This window comes from Salmo salar, chromosome 02, assembly GCF_965601325.2.
Source record: "Salmo salar chromosome 02, fSalSal1, whole genome shotgun sequence".
Lineage (NCBI taxonomy): Eukaryota > Metazoa > Chordata > Actinopteri > Salmoniformes > Salmonidae > Salmo > Salmo salar.
In genome coordinates this window covers 72,705,001-72,727,500 of record NC_138292.1, presented here as the reverse complement: position 1 = coordinate 72,727,500, position 22,500 = coordinate 72,705,001, and the positions used below count along the sequence as shown (strand labels likewise).

General features: G+C 41.5%; 1 protein-coding gene across 1 annotated transcript in view; it reads left to right on the top strand.

Moving 5' to 3' along the window:
- The first annotated feature begins 14,047 nt into the window (after positions 1-14,047).
- The window catches only part of LOC106594351 (armadillo-like helical domain-containing protein 3), a 65,238-nt gene continuing 56,785 nt past the window's right edge, over positions 14,048-22,500 (top strand). Inside the window, exons 1-4 of the mRNA XM_082966685.1 lie at positions 14,048-14,174; positions 15,707-15,816; positions 19,569-19,625; positions 20,485-20,631. Of these exons, the coding sequence (XP_082822811.1) occupies positions 15,715-15,816; positions 19,569-19,625; positions 20,485-20,631 (306 nt within the window). The 5' untranslated portion in view covers positions 14,048-14,174; positions 15,707-15,714. The remainder of the gene's footprint in view (positions 14,175-15,706; positions 15,817-19,568; positions 19,626-20,484; positions 20,632-22,500) is intronic.

Below are 22,500 nucleotides of genomic sequence, written 5' to 3'. Positions count from 1 at the left end.
TATGATAATATATACCATGATGGGTTATGAAACTATATACCATGATGGGTTATGATACTACATACCATGATGGGTTATGATAATATATACCACGATGGGTTATGATACTATATACCACGATGGGTTATGATACTATATACCATGATGGGTTATGATACTATATACCATGATGTATTATGACACTACATACCACGATGGGTTATGATACTATATACCACGATGGGTTATGATACTATATACCATGATGGGTTATGATACTATATACCACGATGGGTTATGATACTACATACCACAATGGTTTATGATACTACCTACCTTGATGGGTTATGATACTATATACCATGATGGGTTATGATACTATATACCATGATGGGTTATGATACTATATACCATGATGGGTTATGATACTATATACCATGATGGATTATGATAATATATACCATGATGGGTTATGATACTATATACCATGATAGGTTATGATACTATATACCACGATGGGTTATGATACTACATACCACAATGGTTTATGATACTACATACCGTGATGGGTTATGATACTATATACCATGATAGGTTATGATACTATATACCATGATGGGTTATGATAATATATACCATGATGGGTTATGAAACTATATACCATGATGGGTTATGATACTACATACCATGATGGGTTATGATAATATATACCACGATGGGTTATGATACTATATACCACGATGGGTTATGATACTATATACCATGATGGGTTATGATACTATATACCATGATGTATTATGACACTACATACCACGATGGGTTATGATACTATATACCACGATGGGTTATGATACTATATACCATGATGGGTTATGATACTATATACCACGATGGGTTATGATACTACATACCACAATGGTTTATGATACTACATACCTTGATGGGTTATGATACTATATACCACGATGGGTTATGATACTGTATACCATGATGGGTTATGATACTATATACCATGATGGGATATGATACTATATACCACGATGGGTTATGATATTATATACCATAGTACCATGATGGGTTATGATACTTGTCACGTCCTGGCCAGTATAAGGGTTAATTGGTATTGTAGTTTGGTCAGGACGTGGCAGAGGGTATTTGTTTTATGTGGTTAGGGGTGGTGTTTTTCTAAAAAGGGCATTTGATTTAAGTATTCCGGGGTTTTTGGGCACTGTTTGATTTTCATGTATTCTATGTTGAGTCTAGTGTGTCTGTTTCTATGTTTGGGTTCATTGGGGTTGGGACTCTCAATTGAAGGCAGGTGTTGTCTATTTGCCTTTGATTGAGAGTCCCATATATGAGGGTGTGTTTGTCTTTTGTAGGAGATTGTTTTTGCACTGCGTTAGGATAGCCTGCAAAACTGTTGCACTGTCATTGTTTATTGTTTTTTTGTATAGTGTTCACATGAGCGATTAATTAAATTCAAAGATGAACACGACATCCGCTGCGTATTGGTCTACATTTTCAGACGACGATTTCGCTATATCGTCAGAAGACGAAGACAACCGTGACATACTATATACCATGATGGGTTATGATTCTACATAACATAGTACCATGGTGGGTTATGATACTATATACCACGATGGGTTATGATACTATATACCATGATGGGTTATGATACTATATACCATAATGGGATATGATACTATGTACCACGATGGGTTATGATATTATATACCACGATGGGTTATGATACTTTATACCATGATGGGTTATGATACTACATACCACAATGGTTTATGATACTACATACCGTGATGGGTTATGATACTATATACCATGATGGGTTATGATACTATATACCATGATGGGTTATGATACTATATACCATGATGGGTTATGATACTACATACCATGATGGGTTATGGTACTATATACCATGATGGGTTATGATACTATATACCATGATGGGTTATGATACTATATATCATGATGGGTTATGATACTACATACCATGATAGGTTATGATACTACATACCATGATGGGTTATGATACTACATGCCATGATGGGTTATGATACTATATACCATGATGCGTTATGATACTATATACCATGATGGGTTATGATACTATATACCATGATGGGTTATGATACTATATACCATGATGGGTTATGATACTATATAGCATGATGGGTTATGATACTATATACCATGATGGGTTATGATACTATATACCATGATGCGTTATGATACTACATACCATGATGGGTTATGATACTATATACCATGATGGGTTATGATACTATATACCATGATGGGTTATGATACTATATACCATGATGGGTTATGAAACTATACACCATGATAGGTTATGATACTATACACCATGATGGGTTATGATACTATACACCATGATGGGTTATGATACTATACACCATGATGGGTTATGATACTATACACCATGATGGGTTATGATACTATACACCATGATGGGTTATGATACTATACACCATGATGGGTTATGATACTATATACCATGATGGGTTATGATACTATACACCATGATGGGTTATGATACTATACACCATGATGGGTTATGATACTATATACCATGATGGGTTATGATACTATATACCATGATGGGTTATGATACTATATACCATGATGGGTTATGATACTACTTACCGGTGTAGCAGTTGTACTAAGGCATAAAAGTTCTTAAAGAATCAATGTGCATCATTCATTTAAATGACAATTGAATAGGTAAAGTGGTATGCTCAAATTACCTCGACTAACCTGTACCCCCCCGCACATTGACTCGGTACCGGTACCCCCTGTATATAGCCTCCACATTGACTCAGTACTGGTGTTCCCTGTATATAGCCTCCACATTGACTCTGTACCAGTACCCCCTGTATATAGCCTCCACATTGACTCAGAACCGGTACCCCCTGTATATAGCCTCCACATTGACTCTGTACCAGTACCCCCTGTATATAGCCTCCACATTGACTCAGAACCGGTGCCCCCTGTATATAGCCTCCACATTGACTCAGTACTGTTACCCCCTGTATATAGCCTCCACATTAACTCAGTACCGGTACCCCCTGTATATAGCCTCCACATTGACTCAGTACTGTTACCCCCTGTATATTGCCTCCACATTGACTCAGTACCGGTACCCCCTGTATATAGCCTCCACATTGACTCAGTACCGGTACCCCCTGTATATACTGTAGCCACATTATTGTTATGTAAATGTATTGTGTTACTTTTTGATTGATTGGATTTTTTTTTACTTGAGTTTTTTAGTAAATATTTTATTAACTCTATTTCTTGAACTGCATTGTTGGTTAAGGGCTTGTATGTTAGCATTTCACGGTAGAATTAGGCTTAGTGATTATGGCTTTAGATTGCAGCAAAAAGGTGTTTGAAAAATGCTAAATTCACCATCTTCCAGAGGAGGGGGATCCCGCCCCTGGACCGCCACCCATCTATCATCACGTAATTCATGCCCCCTCTAAAATAATGGGTGCATGACACCCCTGTGTGTGTCTGCGTGTGTGTGTTTGTGTGGCCTTTCAGTCCTCTGGCCAGATGCTATATGACTCTATGACCTGTGGCTTTGATGTTACAACCCTTTACGAACATTAACCATGAATAACCTCTCTGTAACCTTATATTAACCCTTATATGACTCCTGTGTGTTCCTTCGTGGTCTCCTCATGCTACTGACACTACGAACTCTACCATGCCACTATGTAACCTCTACGAACCCTTATAACTCCTGTGTGTTCCTGCAGGGTGTCAGTGGGGAGGGCGGGCTCATGTCCCTAGGACCTTTGTCTCTATGACACCTCTATGCAACTTCTATGAACCCTCTATGAAGCATTATAACCCCTATATGAAGCATTATAGCCCATATTAGAAGTATTGCAACCTCAATATAAACCTTCTTTGATGCCTGCAGGGGCTCTAATATGGCGTTTCACTCCTATCAACTAAAAAGAAGAAGAAGCGGCTCCAGTGGGCACACTGATAATGGACAACTGAGGAGTGGAAAAACATTGGCTGGTCCGATGAATCCCGGTTTCTGTTGCGTCATGGTGATGGCAGAGTTGGCGTAAGCAGCATGAGTCCATGGCCCCATCCTGCTTGGTGTCAAAGGTTCAGGCTGGTGGCGTAATGGTGTGGGGAATGTTTTCCTGGCACATGTTAGGTCTCGGCACACATTATCCCTTGATATGTTAGGATGGAACACAACACCTTGTAGAATTACCCAAAGAATTCAGGATGTTCTATATACCGGACAGTTTATTAGGTACACCCATCTAGTACCGGGTCGGACTCCCCTTTGCAACCAGAATATCCTGAATTCCGGACAGTTTATTAGGTACACCCATCTAGTACCAGGTCGGACTCCCCTTTGTATATATATATATATATACACTGCTCGAAAAAATAAAGGGAACACTAAAATAACACATCCTAGATCTGAATGAATGAAATAATCTTAATAAATACTTTTTTCTTTACATAGTTGAATGTGCTGACACCAAAATCACACAAAAATAATCAATGGAAATCCAATTTATCAACCCATGGAGGTCTGGATTTGGAGTCACACTCAAAATTAAAGTGGAAAACCACACTACAGGCTGATCCAACTTTGATGTAATGTCCTTAAAACAAGTCAAAATGAGGCTCAGTAGTGTGTGTGGCCTCCACGTGCCTGTATGACCTCCCTACAATGCCTGGGCATGCTCCTGATGAGGTGGCGGATGGTCTCCTGAGGGATCTCCTCCCAGACCTGGACTAAAGCATCCACCAACTCCTGGACAGTCTGTGGTGCAACATGGCGTTGGTGGATGGAGCGAGACATGATGTCCCAGATGTGCTCAATTGGATTCAGGTCTGGGGAACGGGAGGGCCAGTCCATAGCATCAATGCTTTCCTCTTGCAGGAACTGTTGACACACTCCAGCCACATGAGGTCTTGCATTGTCTTGCATTAGGAGGAACCCAGGGCCAACCGCACCAGCATATGGTCTCACAAGGGGTGTGAGGATCTCATCTCGGTACCTAATGGCAGTCAGGCTACCTCTGGCGAGCACATGGAGGGCTGTGCGGCCTCCCAAAGAAATGCCACCCCACACCATGACTGACCCACCGCCAAAGCGGTCATGCTGGAGGATGTTGCAGGCAGCAGAACGTTCTCCACGGCGTATCCAGACTCTGTCACGTCTGTCACATGTGCTCAGTGTGAACCTGCTTTCATCTGTGAAGAGCACAGGGCGCCAGTGGCGAATTTGCCAATCTTGGTGTTCTCTGGCAAATGCCAAACGTCCTGCACGGTGTTGGGCTGTAAGCACAACCCCCACCTGTGGACGTCGGGCCCTCATACCACCCTCATGGAGTCTGTTTCTGACCGTTTGAGCAGACACATGCACATTTGTGGCCTGCTGGAGGTCATTTTTCAGGGCTCTGGCAGTGCTCCTCCTGCTCCTCCTTGCACAAAGGCGGAGGTAGCGGTCCTGCTGCTGGGTTGTTGCCCTCCTACGGCCTCCTCCACGTCTCCTGATGTACTGGCCTGTCTTCTGGTAGCGCCTCCATGCTCTGGACACTACGCTGACAGACACAGCAAACCTTCTTGCCACAGCTCGCATTGATGTGCCATCCTGGATGAGCTGCACTACCTGAGCCACTTGTGTGGGTTGTAGACTCTGTCTCATGCTACCACTAGAGTGAAAGCACCGCCAGCATTCAAAAGTGACCAAAACATCAGCCAGGAAGCATAGGAACTGAGAAGTGGTCTGTGGTCCCCACCTGCAGAACCACTCCTTTATTGGGGGTGTCTTGCTAATTGCCTATAATTTCCACCTGTTGTCTATTCCATTTGCACAACAGCATGTGAAATTTATTGTCAATCAGTGTTGCTTCCTAAGTGAACAGTTTGATTTCACAGAAGTGTGATTGACTTGGAGTTACATTGTGTTGTTTAAGTGTTCCCTTTATTTTTTTGAGCAGTGTATATATATATACATGTAGGGAATAGGGTGCGATATTTGGGATACAACCGTAGTCTTTAGTGGCAAAGTGATGTCATTTACTGTTTGCCACTTCCTTCTCCCGTTTGACAGTCTGGAGAACAGATATCTGTGGTCGGCCATGCACATGAACCAATGGGCCAGCGTCTATGAAATATTAGATATAGGCAGTGTAAGGAAACTTACACACACGCACATGCGCACGCACACACAAAATCATTTTATCAACACACTAGATTAATAATCGGGGCTTCAGGTAGCCAAGTGGTTAGAGCGTTGGACTAGTGACCGAAAGGTTGCTAAATCGAATCCTCGAGTTGACGAGGTAAAAATCTGTCGTTCTGCCCTTGAACAAGGCAGTTAACCCACTGTTCCTAGACCGTCATTGTAAATAAGAATTTGTTCTTAACTGACTTGCCTAGTTAAATAAAGGTTAAATAAAAATCTCTCTCTCTCTCTCTCTCTTTCTTTCTTTCTCTCTCTCTTTCTTTCTTTTTTCTCTCTTTCTCTCTCTCTCTCTTTCTTTCTCTCTGAAGTGTTAATCGTTGGGGACTTTAACATTGCCTGGGGAAACCATGACTCTGATTGTTTAAAGGATTTTTGTGTTAAATTAAATCTGACCCAGTTAATTAATAAACCCACGCATTCAAATCTGAAGGACCCTACCAAATCAACCTTGATCAACCTTATATTTACAATTACCCCAGAATAATATGTTGCAAGTGGGGTGTTTTCCTTATATCTAAGTGACCATTGTCCCATTGTCTGTATCAGGGATGTGTGAATACCAAGATCCATCCAGAAAGAGGAATTTTACACTTTTCAATAAAGGCCTTCTTCAATCATCTTCAATGTAGTGACATTGACTGTATCTCATCTAGTCATGATCCACAGCTTTTTATTTTATTTTATTTTTTATTTCACCTTTATTTAACCAGGTAGACCAGTTGAGAACAAGTTCCCATTTGCAACTGCGACTTGGCCAAGATAAAGCAAAGCAGTGCGACACAAACAACAACACAGAGTTACACATGGAATAAACAATAACACAATAGAAAAAAAGTCTATATACAGTGTGTGCAAATGACGTGAGGAGGTAAGGCAAAAAATAGGCCATAGTAGCAAAGTAATTACAATTTAGCAGATTAACACTGGAGTGATAGATGTGCAGATGATGATGTGCAAGTAGAGATACTAGTGTGCAAAAGAGCAGAAAAGTAAATGAAAACAATATGGGGATGAGGTAGATAGATTGGGTGGACTATTTACAGATGGACAATGTACAGCTGCAGCGATCGGTTAGCTGCTCAGATGCTGATGTTTAAAGTTAGCGAGGGAGATATAAGTCTCCAACTTCAGCGATTTTTGCAATTCGTTCCAGTCATTGGCAGCAGAGAACTGGAAGGAGAGGTGGCCAAACGAGGTGCTCTAAAAAACTTCTCAAATGTCAATTTATTTTACTAGGCAAATCAATTAAGAACAAATTCTTATTTACAATGACAGCCTAGGAACAGTGGGTTAACTGCCTTGTTCAGGGGCAGAACGACAGATTTTTTCCTTGTCAGCTCAGGGATTTGATCTTACAACCTTTCCGGTTACAAGTCCAACACTCTAACCACTAGGCTACCTGCCGCCCTAATGTGGTGACATTGACTGTATCTCATCTATTCATGATCCAGAGCTGCTCTGAAACACTTCTGAAATGTCTTCAATGTTACTGTTGATAAGCACATCCCCTTAAAAAGCCTTAAAAACCATGAGAGTTAAAAGTAGGTCTAACCCTTGGTTCACACCGGAGCTGCCAAAGTTATACACAATAGAGATGCTGTCTGGGCCAAAGCTAGATTAACAGACTCATGCCCAGATTGGCAATCATTTAGGAGATTGAGAAATATATGTGTAAAAGTAGTTAGAAAAGCTAAATCTGATTATTTTGTGCAGGAAATCCGGCCAAGTTCAGGAAAAGTGTAACTCCTGTTATCTTCCCCGTCAAATGAATCTTGTCTCTGGCATCATTACTGATCACATTTATATCATTCATGCTTTTAATGAACATTTTATTTCTGCGGGCTATTTTTTGGACTCGGTTTCTAAGCCAACTCACTTCAAGTGTGGTCTGGATATTATTGGAGGTCATTTGTTGATTAATAATACTGAAAATGTTCTGGATATTATTGGAGGTAATTTGGTACATAAAGGTGTTCCACAGGGATCAACAAGAGCACCTGTTATTTTTACGGTTTATAGAAATGCTATTGGTCAATCTGTTAAAAATAGTGATCTTCATTTGTATGCGGATGACACTATTATGTATGTCATTTCTCTGACTATGGATTTAGCGTTGTCAAGGTTACAGTCGGATGTTGCAGCTGTTCAGGAAACCCTTACCAATTTAAAGCTTGTACTTCATACAGGAAAAACTCAACACATGCTGTTTTCAAAGTCTGGTCAAAATATCTCAGTCAGGTGACATCCTCACTCCTTGAATGGTTCTGTAATTGAACTAGTCCCTGCATACAAATACCTTGGTATTTAGATGGACAATGATCTATCATTTAAGAAACATACAAATGAGCTTGTTGAAGAAGCTTAAATGGAAAGTGAGTTTCCTTCCTGCTGGATATCATAAGGTGAATGCACCAATTTGTAAGTCGCTCTGGATAAGAGCGTCTGCTAAATGACGTAAATGTAAATGTAAATGTCTATATAGAAACAGAGCTTGTTTTTCTTTGGCTAGCAGGAAGCCAATCGTAGAATCAACTTTTCTACCTGTTCTTGACTATGGTGATACGATCTCCTGAAGTACAACTGACTCTTCTCTAAAATCTCTTGATTGTTTATCACAGCGCCCTTCATTTTATTACATCTGACAGCTTTAATACTCATCACTGCATCCTTCACCAAGTTGTCTGGGACCTCTTTTAAAGACATGTAGATCAGCTCATTACTGTCTTTTTGTTTATAAAGCCCTACTCCACAAGCTGCCAACATACTAAACATCTTTGTTGAAATGTAGAGTTTCATGTCAGAGGGTTGGTTATTAATGATGACGACTCCCTTGTTAACCACAGGAGCTGCTGTTTCATATCAGGCACCTTGTGTGGAATAGTCTCCAGTTGGCACTTCGTTTGGATCATTTGGTGTCTCTGGGTCAATTTAGGAAATTGGTTAAGGATTTTTATAGTGATGAATGTGTTTGTTTTATTTGATCATAATGGCTAGTGTGTATATTGTATGTTTAATGTGTATATTGCATGTTTAGTGTGTATATTGTATGTTTAATGTGTATATTGTATGTTTAGTGTGTATATTGTATGCTTAGTGTGTATATTGTATGTTTAATGTGTATATTGTATATTTAGTGTGTATATTGTATGTTTAGTGTGTATATTTGGTGTAGTTTTTATATAATTGTGTGTGTGTTGATGAGACTGTTGTTCCCAGGGCACTCTCTCTGTCAATCTCTCTCTCTCTCTCTCTCTCTCTCTCTCTCTCTCTTTTGCCCTCTCTCATTCAACTTCCCCTCACTCCTTTTATCCCCCCCCCTCTCTCTCTCTCTCTTTCTTTCTCTCTACTGCTCCCCCCTCTCTCCCCCCAGACTGACAACATCACACCCTTCCAATGGGTAGTACGTCTCACCTCTGACCTTTCACCTCAGGGCAGTATGCAGGTTCTCACTAGATAGTCAATATCGGTTGTATCGTAACATTTTATGCAAACAAAAATGTGCTATTTGGTCTTAAATATAAGCCTAGGTTTAGGCATAAAGTTAGGGTTAGGTTTAAAATCAGATTTTAAGAAGATAAATTGTAGAATTATGCAGGGTTTCTGACTTTGCAACTTGGCCAGATAGTGACGACCCAGTACTATATATATCTCAGAGTAGTGGTGTTGATCTAGGATCTGGTCACCCCAGTCCATGTAATCTTATAAATGTTGATCTAATAGGCAAAACTGATCCCAGAACAGCACTCCTACTCTGGGATGCTTTATAAATACGGGCACTGACCTCCAACCTCATCATTGACCCCTCTGTTTATAACCGCTGACCCCTAACCCCAGTCTCTAACCATAGCCCGTACTTACAACATGCTCTAAATTGCTAGGTATAACTCGTCCTTAACCACAGATCTGGGATCAGCTTCTTTCTTCCTAAATCCGAACCTTGAATGGGAAATCCTCAGCTGAAACAATAACAAAGCGAATCCCCTCCACTGTTTCGGTAGAAAGCTGAGGGATAGGGCTGGAGAAATGTAACGACTCTCAATTTCATAGACAGAGGTATGGGTGCAAGGACTGAACATCCATGATAACAAAAGTATCATTTTAACCATGTTTTGAGGCGGTACAGTGTTCGTTTATCTGTATTTTGTTTACAAACATTGGAGTAAAAAAAGCGTATATTTTGGGTTTCTGATGGGGTACGACAGATGAACTAAGCTCATGAGGCATTTATAAGTTATATTTTTCAAGAATGAATTGGTACATATTTTACATATTTTTCAATTTATAAGTTCAAAAAAATGGATGTAGCAACTGCAGATTGCCCCTTTAACCACCATAGGGGAGAAATGAAAAATGAACTGCAGATTGCCCCTTTAACCACCATAGGGGAGAAATGAAAAATTAACTGCAGATTGCCCCTTTAACCTCCATAGGGGAGAATTGAAAAATGAACTGCAGATTGCCCCTTTAACCACCATAGGGGAGAAATGCAAATCGGACCCAAAGTCAGTGTCTATAGTAGGGAGAGTAATCAGATAAAATATGACTTGATTTCTTTGTCCTATTTCTTTAGCTCTCAACTATTGTGTCTCTAGAAGAAATTGCAATGAAGATGGTGGTAAATTCCATGTCTTTCAGTCGTGTATTGTGTGTGTGTGCGTGTGTGTGTGTGTGTGTTGCTTCTTCTTCCCTCTTCTAGAACCAGTTGTGGTTCAGTCTGGGGGTTTGTCTGCTACTCTTCATCCCATTAGTACTCCTGTCAGCTAGACTGTCATCTTTCCACCAACGGATGAAGTACATGGCTGATGGCTGCATCGCCCGGGACAGGAAACTAGCCCTTGTCATCATTGCGGGGTTGTTTGTCAAGTTATCCCCCACCAGCTGTTCCTCAGCAGGGGAATCCGTCTACCTTGGTGTCCCCCTCTAGCCCCCCGACCACAGTCTGCGCCCCTCAGCCCCCCTCCCAATACAGGACTCCCCATCTTCCCTTCTCCTCCCCCGTCTCCCCAACCCTCTGCCTCCAACAATCTTTTCACCTTTTTCGACTTCTTCCGATTCTTTTGATGTGTGGACTGACTGGACTTATAGGCGACAGGTAGGTGGATAACGCCGACCCCCAAACACACACATCTTCATATATCAGTAGATCAGATGGTCACATGATGCACTGAGAAAAGAACCAGAGGATCAATGAAATGACAGTTCTGAAATACAACATAAAAACTTTCTTGATGGTGCCATTTAGATTTTTCTTGTCTTTGATTTTTGAGGGGGAAAGATAGGAAGGATGGAAAGGTTGTGGTTGACCTATTGATAGAGTCCACGTCCCAAATGGCACCCTATTGCCTATATATAGTGCACTACTTTTGACCAGGGCCCTGGTGGACTATGTGGGGAAAAGGGTGCATATTGGAATGCACACAGTGTGTGGACCTTTGTATTCCGTTAACTCATTTCCAAAAAATTCCGGAGTCTGTCTGTGACATTTCGAGGCAATGTCTGGATCTCTCACAGAGTTGGCAGAGAAAAGATTAAATGTCTTATTGTTATCTGATGACATTTGCGTTCAATTTCAGCCAATGAGCCAAACAAAGGGATGTGAAGGGTGCACAGACCTTTACATTATTTAGACTGAACCTACCAGGCATTTAGACATTAGAGAAGTTCAAATGTATTTATAAAGCCCTTTATACATCAGCCGATGTCACAAAGTGCTATACAGAAACCCAGCCTAAAACCCCAAAAAGCAAGCAATGCAGATGTAGAAGCACGGTGGCTAGGAAAAACACCCTAGAAAGGCAGGAACCTAGGAAGAAACCTAGAGAGGAACCAGGCTCTGAGGGGTGGCTAGTCCTCTTCTGGCTGTGCCGGGTGGAGATTATAACAGTACATGGCCAAGATGTTCAAATGTTCATAGATGACCAGCAGGGTCAAATAATAATAATCACAGTGGATGTCGAGGGTGCAACAGGTCAGTACCTCAGGAGTAAATGTCCCTTGGCTTTTCATAGCCAGGCATTCCAAGTTAGAGACAGCAGGTGCGGTAGAGAGAGAGTCTAATAACAGCAGGTCTGGAACAAGGTAGCACGTCTGGGGAACAGGCAGAGACAGCAAGAGCGGTTCGTCGCTCCAGTGCCTTTCCGTTCACCTTCACACCCCTGGGCCAGACTACACTCAATGACCTACTGCAAAGATGAGTCTTCAATAAAGACTTAAAGGTCGAGACCGAGTCTGCGTCTCTCACACGGATAGGCAGACCATTCCATAAAAATGGAGCTCTATAGGAGAAAGCCCTGCCTCCAGCTGTTTGCTGAGAAATTCTAGTGACAATAAGAAGGCCTGTGTCTTGTGACCGTAGTGTACGTGTAGGTATGTACGGCAGGACTAAATCAGAGAGATAGATAGGAGCAAGCCTGTGTAATGCTTTGTAGGTTAGCAGTAAAATCTTGAAATCATCCCTTGCCTTAATAGGAAGCCAGTGTGGAGAGGCTAGTACTGGAGTAATATGATCACATTTTTGGGTTCTAGTCAAGATTCTAGCAGCCGTGTTTAAATTCAAATTCAAATGTATTTATATAGCCCTTCTTACATCAGCTGATATATCAAAGTGCTGTACAGAAACCCAGCCTAAAACCCCAAACAGCAAGCAATGCAGGTGTAGAAGCACGATGGCTAGGAAAAACTCCCTAGAAAGGCAAAAACCTAGGAAGAAACCTAGAGAGGAACGAGGCTATGAGGGGTGGCCAGTCCTCTTCTGGCTGTGCCGGGTGTAGATTATAACAGAACATGGCCAAGATGTTCAAATATTCATAAATGACCAGCATGATCAAATAATAGTAATCACAGTGAACAGGTCAGGGTTCCATAGCCGCAGGCAGAACAGTTAAAACTGGAACAGCAGCACGGCCAGGTGAACTAGGAACAACAAGGAGTCATCATGCCAGGTAGTCCCGAGGCATGGTCCTAGGGTTCAGGTCCTCCGAGAGAGAGAAAGAAAGAGAGAGAGAGAAAGAGAGAATTAGAGAGAGCATACTTAAATTCACACAGGACACAGGATAAGACAGGAGAAATAACATTACAAATATCTGAAACTTTTTGTCCAAAAATGATGCAGAAAAGCTAATCCATGCTTTTGTCACTTCTAGATTAGTTGACTGCAATGCTCTACTTTCCGGCCCCCCGACACAAACTACTGCAGCATAAATACTGGAGGCTGAGACAGGAGCACTAAGTAACTAACTAACTAAGCAACTAACTAAGTAACTAACTAACTAGCTAACTAGCACTAACTGAAGTTGATTTAGTGCTATTATCCGGGTAGCCGGAAAGTAGAGCATTGCAGTCAACTAATCTAGAAGTGACAAAAGCATGGATTAGCTTTTCTGCATCATTTTTGGACAAAAAGTTTCAGATATTTGTAATGTTACAAAGACGGAAAAAACTGTCATTGAAATACTCTTGATATGTTCAATGAACACTGTTTATAACCCTTCCTGAGCACCAGTAATGGACAATTTGGACAAATTAAAACTTTTGAAAATATATATGAATGTAGCTAGATTAACTTTTGGCCATATAATGAAATCTATCTAGTTTCTATAATTTATATATGATTTTTACAGTTTACAACAATTTAAAAATACAAATAATCCCAGAGGATGACACATGAAAGAATGAAAAATACACTGATTTCCAATATATTTATATTCTTGTCCTCCTAGTAGTGAATTGAATCAATGATAGCTAGCTACAGTATCTTCGATACACGACGACCAGTGACGTCCACAGGCGCTAGGACCATGCAGTCTCCAGACAGGCAAGGGAAGTCTCACTCACAGCTAGCTAGCTTGCAAGCTAACATTGGTATCTGTAGTTTTCTGAGCGAACGGTATGGATTCATATAAATAATCGTTTGATTGAGGTAAGAATGGGTTTGATGAATCATTTATGACAACATATACACCTTGCTAGCTGTCCTCAAACGATGTTAGGTTGTACATCGACAAGGAAGCAGACATTGAAAGAAAAGAGCTAGCTAGCTATAGCTAGGTACTATAGACCCACAATGTAGCTATGCATGACGAGTAGGTAGCAGCTTGTTGTCATTAACGATAACATTTGCCAGCACTAGTTATCTGGCTGTATCCTGATTGTTCTCTTTGCGCAACAGGATATTACAAAGTGGGCCTGCCCTGACTGAATATGCATTGATTGGGCCACTGCTTGGAATGTTAGCTAGCTGTCGACTACATTTCCAATGGAACACATAGTTAGCTAGCGTTAGCATGATATGTCAGTTTCATACAATATATCCCCATAAAGCATATGATACGTAAGAACAGTTCACTGCATGCAATAGTCAAACCATAGGTAATTGTTTACAAGTGACTAGTATTGGTTAGCCGGTAACGTTAGCTAGCTAACATAGTAGCTAGCCAACCTACGTTGTTGCCAGTCACCGAAAAGTTAATATTCGAAAGTTAAACAACTCTTTATTTAGTACAAGGCAACTCAGTTCCTAAAGTGCAACTCAAACATCGGCCACTACGTATCATATGCTTTACATTACATTTACATTTACATTTTAGTCATTTAGCAGACGCTCTTATCCAGAGCGACTTACAGTAGTGAATGCATACATTTCATACAATTTCATACATTTGTTTTTGCTGGCCCCCCGTGGGTATCGAACCCACAACCCTGGCGTTGCAAACACCATGCTCTACCAACTGAGCTACAGGGAAGGCTTTATGGGGATATATTGTATGAAACTGACATATCATGCTAACGCTAGCTAGCTATGTGTTCCATTGGAAATGTAGTCGACAGCTAGCTAACATTCCAAGCAGTTGCCCAATCAATGCATTTACAGTCAGGGCAGGCCCACTTTGTAATATCCTGTTGCGCAAAGAGAACAATCAGGATACAGCCAGATAAGGACATGAATCACGATTAACTAGCTAACGTTAGCTTGTGTTGCATTCATTGTTTCTATTATAGTAGCTAGTATTATCACGTCACTTCTTGGGACTGACTGAGTGAACACATGTAGCTAAGAATGCTTTGTTGACAGTTTAGGCTACTTGATTTAGGCCTAGTTAACTTTTGTAGATTGCTATTGCAATAGCTGGGAACATTCACCTATTTTGCAACCATACATTGATGACTAATCATATACAGTATATAAATGGGAAATAAGTGACAGTTATCTAACCCCGTGTTAAAACTCGACCAGAACTGAGGGTTCTAAATGCCATACACGCTTGACAATAGAAGCACCTTTTACATTAACACTGTTGAATGCGGGTCCAAGCCAGTGTGGAATGCCTAAAACTGGTGTGTGTGTATGTATTGTCTGTCCTTTTTTGTTTTTCTGTGTGAATACTAGCTACATGCCTATTTGCGTCTGCTGTGTTTACATTTCTATGCTTACTTATTTGTGTGTGTGTCCAGACCCAGCCATGTCTCAGCTGGAGAAGAAGGCGGGGCTTCTGAGAAGGACTTCCTCCTCTAAGAAACCCCTGAAGGAAAAAGTGGTGCTGATGTATGATGAGATCTTTGCGGTAAGATAGAGGGATGGATAGAGAGAAGAGGGAATGATGGACAAAGATAAGGGGAGAGAGAGAGGGAGGGGAGAGGGAATGATGGATACAGATAAGAAGAGAGGGAGAGAAGAGGGAGGGAGGGAGGGAGGGAGGGAGAGAAGAGGAAAGGATGGATAAAGATAAGAAGAGAGGGATAGAAAGAGGGGGGAGAGAAAGGGAGAAGGATTGATGAAGAGAGGGATGGACAGAGAGGGAGGTTTGTGCAGAGCTAAAGGGATGTGATCAAGTGAAAGAGTAAGAGCATAGGGGAAGAAAGAGTGAGGGTCGGAACAGACAGATAGGAACAGAAATGAGGGTGGTGGACTTGCTCTCATAGTTCGTTTCACCTCAAAAAGCACAAGAAAGAGAATTTCAACACCCACCATCTCAGATTGTCCTGAAATCATTTTCTGTACTTAGTAACGGATACTATTATCATTCCTGAAACATTATTTTGTTGAAATATAATTTTATCTCTGAGAAATTAAGATAATTGATTGCACCCAAATTGGCCATTTTAATTGATAAGATTCAGATAATTTTCAATAAATATAGTACCCAACATCTGGTTTGGACCACACTTCTAACTACCAATGAGTAAGACATGATGAATCCCCCCCAAAATTGTCAAATGCCACCCACGGACCCCCCATGCCAATCCCACCCCAACAACCAGTATACAGTATCATTTGCCGATGTTTGACAAATAGTATGAAACTGTTGCTTGGAGTATTGCTTCTCCATATTATGTCATGTATTCCCTGTGAATCTGGTGATGTTTTTTTCCCCTGTTCAGAGAAATTAGTAATTGAAGTCGCCTGCATTATTTACAATGAAGTAGTGTGACAGTACCATGTTTTGACCACACGATGTCGCTGTTGCTGCTATACCGCAGCACTATTTTATCAATTTTGCTGGTCTCTTGTGGGTTTTTTTTTCAACTTTGGGTAGAAAACCTTTGTGTGGTCACCCTCACAATTCAAGTCAGTCCTCCATGAAAGCAATTCAGTTTGTCCTAAGTTCTTAACTGACTTGCCTAGTTCAATAAAATGAGCAACCTATTGCTTCAACCCAACTCTCCTTGAATAGTCCAATAAGTGGCCACTCTCTGAGATTCTCATATGAAGACTTTTCCTACAAGCCCAAAACTTTGATGGAGAAATGAGCTACGGACTAAAATGTTGAGACAATCCTAAGAATATAATTAATTGCATGTTTTTCAATAAAATAATATGGAAACATGTCTATATGTATTGTGATTAGTGACATTTACCATTAAACCAAATACCATTACACAACACTATACAGTGTTTGTTTGGGACATTTACCAATAAACCCAACCCAATACCATTACACAACACTATACAGTGTGTGTGTTTGGGACATTTACCATTGAAGACCATTAGGGACCATAACATTGAAGACCATTAGAGACCATAACATTGAAACCATTAGAGACCATAACATTGAAGACCATTAGAGACCATAACATTGAAACCATTAGAGCCATAACATTGAAACCATTAGAGACCATAACATTGAAGCCCATTAGAGTCCATAACATTGAAACCATTAGAGACCATTACATTGAAGACCATAACATTGAAGACCATTAGAGACCATAACATTGAAACCATTAGAGACCATAACATTGAAGCCCATTAGAGACCATAACATTGAAGCCCATTAGAGACCATAACATTGAAACCATTAGAGACCATAACATTGAAACCATTAGAGACCATAACATTGAAACCATTAGAGACCATAACATTGAAACCATTAGAGACCATAACATTGAAGACCATTAGAGACCATAACATTGAAGACCATTAGAGACCATAACATTGAAACCATTAGAGACCATAACATTGAAACCATTAGAGACCATAACATTGAAACCATTAGAGACCATAACATTGAAACCATTAGAGACCATAACATTGAAACCATTAGAGACCATAACATTGAAACCATTAGAGACCATAACATTGAAGACCATAACATTGAAGACCATTAGAGACCATAACATTGAAACCATTAGAGACCATAACATTGAAGCCCATTAGAGACCATAACATTGAAGCCCATTAGAGACCATAACATTGAAGCCCATTAGAGACCATAACATTGAAGACCATTAGAGACCATAACATTGAAACCATTAGAGACCATAACATTGAAGACCATTAGAGACCATAACATTGAAGACCATTAGAGACCATAACATTGAAGCCCATTAGAGACCATAACATTGAAACCATTAGAGACCATAACATTGAAGCCCATTAGAGACCATAACATTGAAGCCCATTAGAGACCATAACATTGAAACCATTAGAGACCATAACATTGAAGACCATTAGAGACCATAACATTGAAACCATTAGAGACCATAACATTGAAGACCATTAGAGACCATAACATTGAACCGAGCCCATTGAGACCCGAGCCATAGAGCCATCTGAAACCATTAGAGACCATAACATTGAAACCATTAGAGACCATAACATTGAAGCCCATTAGAGACCATAACATTGAAGCCCATTAGAGACCATAACATTGAAGACCATTAGAGACCATAACATTGAAACCATTAGAGACCATAACATTGAAACCATTAGAGACCATAACATTGAAGACCATTAGAGACCATAACATTGAAGACCATTAGAGACCATAACATTGAAACCATTAGAGACCATAACATTGAAGCCCATTAGAGACCATAACATTGAAGCCCATTAGAGACCATAACATTGAAACCATTAGAGACCATAACATTGAAGACCATTAGAGACCATAACATTGAAACCATTAGAGACCATAACATTGAAGACCATTAGAGACCATAACATTGAAGACTCCATTAGAGACCATAACATTGAAACCATTAGAGACCATAACATTGAAGACCATTAGAGACCATAACATTGAAGACCCATTAGAGACCATAACATTGAAGACCATTAGAGACCATAACATTGAAGACCATTAGAGACCATAACATTGAAACCATTAGAGACCATAACATTGAAACCATTAGAGACCATAACATTGAAGACCATTAGAGACCATAACATTGAAACCATTAGAGACCATAACATTGAAGACCATTAGAGACCATAACATTGAAGACCATTAGAGACCATAACATTGAAACCATTAGAGACCATAACATTGAAGACCATTAGAGACCATAACATTGAAACCATTAGAGACCATAACATTGAAGACCATTAGAGACCATAACATTGAAACATTAGAGACCATAACATTGAAACCATTAGAGACCATAACATTGAAGACCATTAGAGACCATAACATTGAAACCATTAGAGACCATAACATTGAAGACCATTAGAGACCATAACATTGAAACCATTAGAGACCATAACATTGAAGACCATTAGAGACCTTAACATTGAAGACCATTAGAGACCATAACATTGAAACCATTAGAACTGCTGTAGCCTCATGGTGTGCTTGTTCACCAGGAAGGGTCTAGCAGTAAGTAATCCAGACCTTTTTTGAAGGGAATAAACCGCACACAAAGGGGCTGTTTCCTGGACAAAGATTAAGTGGAAAAGAAGGAGAAACTGATTTTCTTTCATGGAGAACTGGCTTGAAACCATTTCAGAAACAAGCTGAGATGGTGGGTGTCATGGCTGAGATGGTGGGTGTCATGGCTGAGATGACATGAAGCGACTCTCTGTATCCTCTCTCTTCAGAAAGAGGATCCAGCCAAGAACAACTCCCGTTTCTGGGATGAACTCTTCCTCATGAAGGTAAGAGAGAACAGCTGTTTACATGTGTTTACAAAATGACCCATTTGCATTTGTTTATAAAACTTTTAGCTGTCATTTGGGTTCTAAAAAGGGAATTGCTCTCAACGCACCCCCACTTCTCTCCTTCTCTTCCTCCCATTCCCCACCCTCCTCCTTTCTGTGACCTCCCAACCCTCTTCCCCCCTCCCCTTTCTCTCCCAACCCTCTTCCCCCCTCCCCTTTCTCTCCCAACCCTCTTCCCCCTCCCCTTTGTCTCCCAACCCTCTTCCCCCTCCCCTTTGTCTCCCAACCCTCTTCCCCCCTCCCCTTTCTCTCCCAACCCTCTTCCCCCTCCCCTTTGTCTCCCAACCCTCTTCCCCCCTCCCCTTTCTCTCCCAACCCTCTTCCACCTTCCCTTTCGCTCCCAACCCTCTTCCCCCTCCCCTTTTTCTCCCAACCCTCTTCCCCCCTCCCCTTTCTCTCCCAACCCTCTTCCCCCCTCCCCTTTCTCTCCCAACCCTCTTCCCCCTCCCCTTTCTCTCCCAACCCTCTTCCTTTCTCTCCCAACCCTCTTCCCCCCTCCCCTTTCTCTCCCAACCCTCTTCCCCCTCCCCTTTCTCTCCCAACTCTCTTCCCCCTCCCCTTTCTCTCCCAACCCTCTTCCCCCCTCCCCTCCCCTCCCAACCCTCTTTCCCCTCCCCTTTCTCTCCCAACCCTCTTTCCCCTCCCCTTTCTCTCCCAACCCTCTTTCCCCTTCCCCTCTCTCTACCAACCCTCCCTCTTGCCCCACTCTCTCCCTCTTCCTCCCCCCTCTCTCGCTCAACCCTCCCTTTTCCATCCACCCTTTCTCTACTCTCTCACCCCCTGTACCCCCCCCCAGGTGAATCTGGAGTACCTGGAGGCCAAGCTGGAGTCTCTGGATGGAGATGAGGTGATGAAGATTAAAGACAACATCAACAGTTTGTTCCACCACTGTGTTCAGGCCCTGGCAGAGGAGCACCAGATCAAAGTGGTCAACGCCCTGCAGGTAAGTGAGAGTGTGTGTGTGTGTGTGTGTGTGTGTGTGTGTGTGTGTGTGTGTGTGTGTGTGTGTGTGTGTGTGTGTGTGTGTGTGTGTGTGTGTGTGTGTGTTCCACCACTGTGATCAGACCCTGGCAGAGGAGCACCAAAGTGGTCAATGCTTTACAGGTTAGTGTGTCGTATGGAACTGACGTGGATGAGCAAATACATGTTCTCATCCAAATCTACTGGATCCATGCTGTATTCTCTACACTGAGAATACCCTCAGAACAGCCTCAATTTGTTAGGGAATGGACTCTACAAGGTGTTGAAAGCGTTCCACAGGGATGCTGGTCCATGTTGACTCCAATGCTTCCCACAGTTGTGTCAAGTTGGATGGATGTCCTTTGGGTGGTGGACCATTCTTGATACACACAGGACACTGTTGAGTGTGAAAAACCCAGCAATGTTGCAGTTCTTGACACAAACCGGTGTGCCTGGCACCTACTACCATACCCCGTTCAAATGCACTTAAATATGTTGTCTTGTCTATTCACCCTCTGAATGACACACATACACAACCCATATCTCAAGGCTTAAAAATCCTTCTTTAACCTGTCTCCTCCCCTTCATCTACACTGACTGAACTGTTTAACAAGTGACATCAATAAGGGATCATAGCCTTCACCTGGATTCACCTGGTCAGTCTGCCATGGAAAGGTGTTCCTAATGTTTTGTACACTCAGTGCAAATTGCATCATGTGTGTAGACTGAGGTGGAACATAACCTTGCACATCTGTTATGGTACTGACGTGGCTATAGACAGGATGTATTGGTCCGTACATAGAACTGTTATGGTACTGACGTGGCTATAGACAGGATGTATTGGTCCGTACATAGAACTGTTATGGTACTGACGTGGCTATAGACAGGATGTATTGGTCCGTACATAGAACTGTTATGGTACTGACGTGGCTATAGACAGGATGTATTGGTCCGTACATAGAACTGTTATGGTACTGACGTGGCTATAGACAGGATGTATTGGTCCGTACATAGAACTGTTATGGTACTGACGTGGCTATAGACAGGATGTATTGGTCCGTACATAGAACTGTTATGGTACTGACGTGGCTATAGACAGGATGCATTGGTCCGTACATAGAACTGTTATGGTACTGACGTGGCTATAGACAGGATGTATTGGTCCGTACATAGAACTGTTATGGTACTGATGTGGCTATAGACAGGATGTATTGGTCCGTACATAGAACTGTTATGGTACTGACGTGGCTATAGACAGGATGCATTGGTCCGTACATAGAACTGTTATGGTACTGACGTGGCTATAGACAGGATGTATTGGTCCGTACATAGAACTGTTATGGTACTGACGTGGCTATAGACAGGATGTATTGGTCCGTACATAGAACTGTTATGATAGACAGGATGTATTGGTCCGTACATAGAACTGTTATGGTACTGACGTGGCTATAGACAGGATGCATTGGTCCGTACATAGAACTGTTATGGTACTGACGTGGCTATAGACAGGATGTATTGGTCCGTACATAGAACTGTTATGGTACTGACGTGGCTATAGACAGGATGTATTGGTCCGTACATAGAACTGTTATGGTACTGACGTAGCTATAGACAGGATGTATTGGTCCGTACATAGAACTGTTATGGTACTGACGTGGCTATAGACAGGATGTATTGGTCCGTACATAGAACTGTTATGGTACTGACGTGGCTATAGACAGGATGTATTGGTCCGTACATAGAACTGTTATGGTACTGACGTGGCTATAGACAGGATGTATTGGTCCGTACATAGAACTGTTATGGTACTGACGTGGCTATAGACAGGATGCATTGGTCCGTACATAGAACA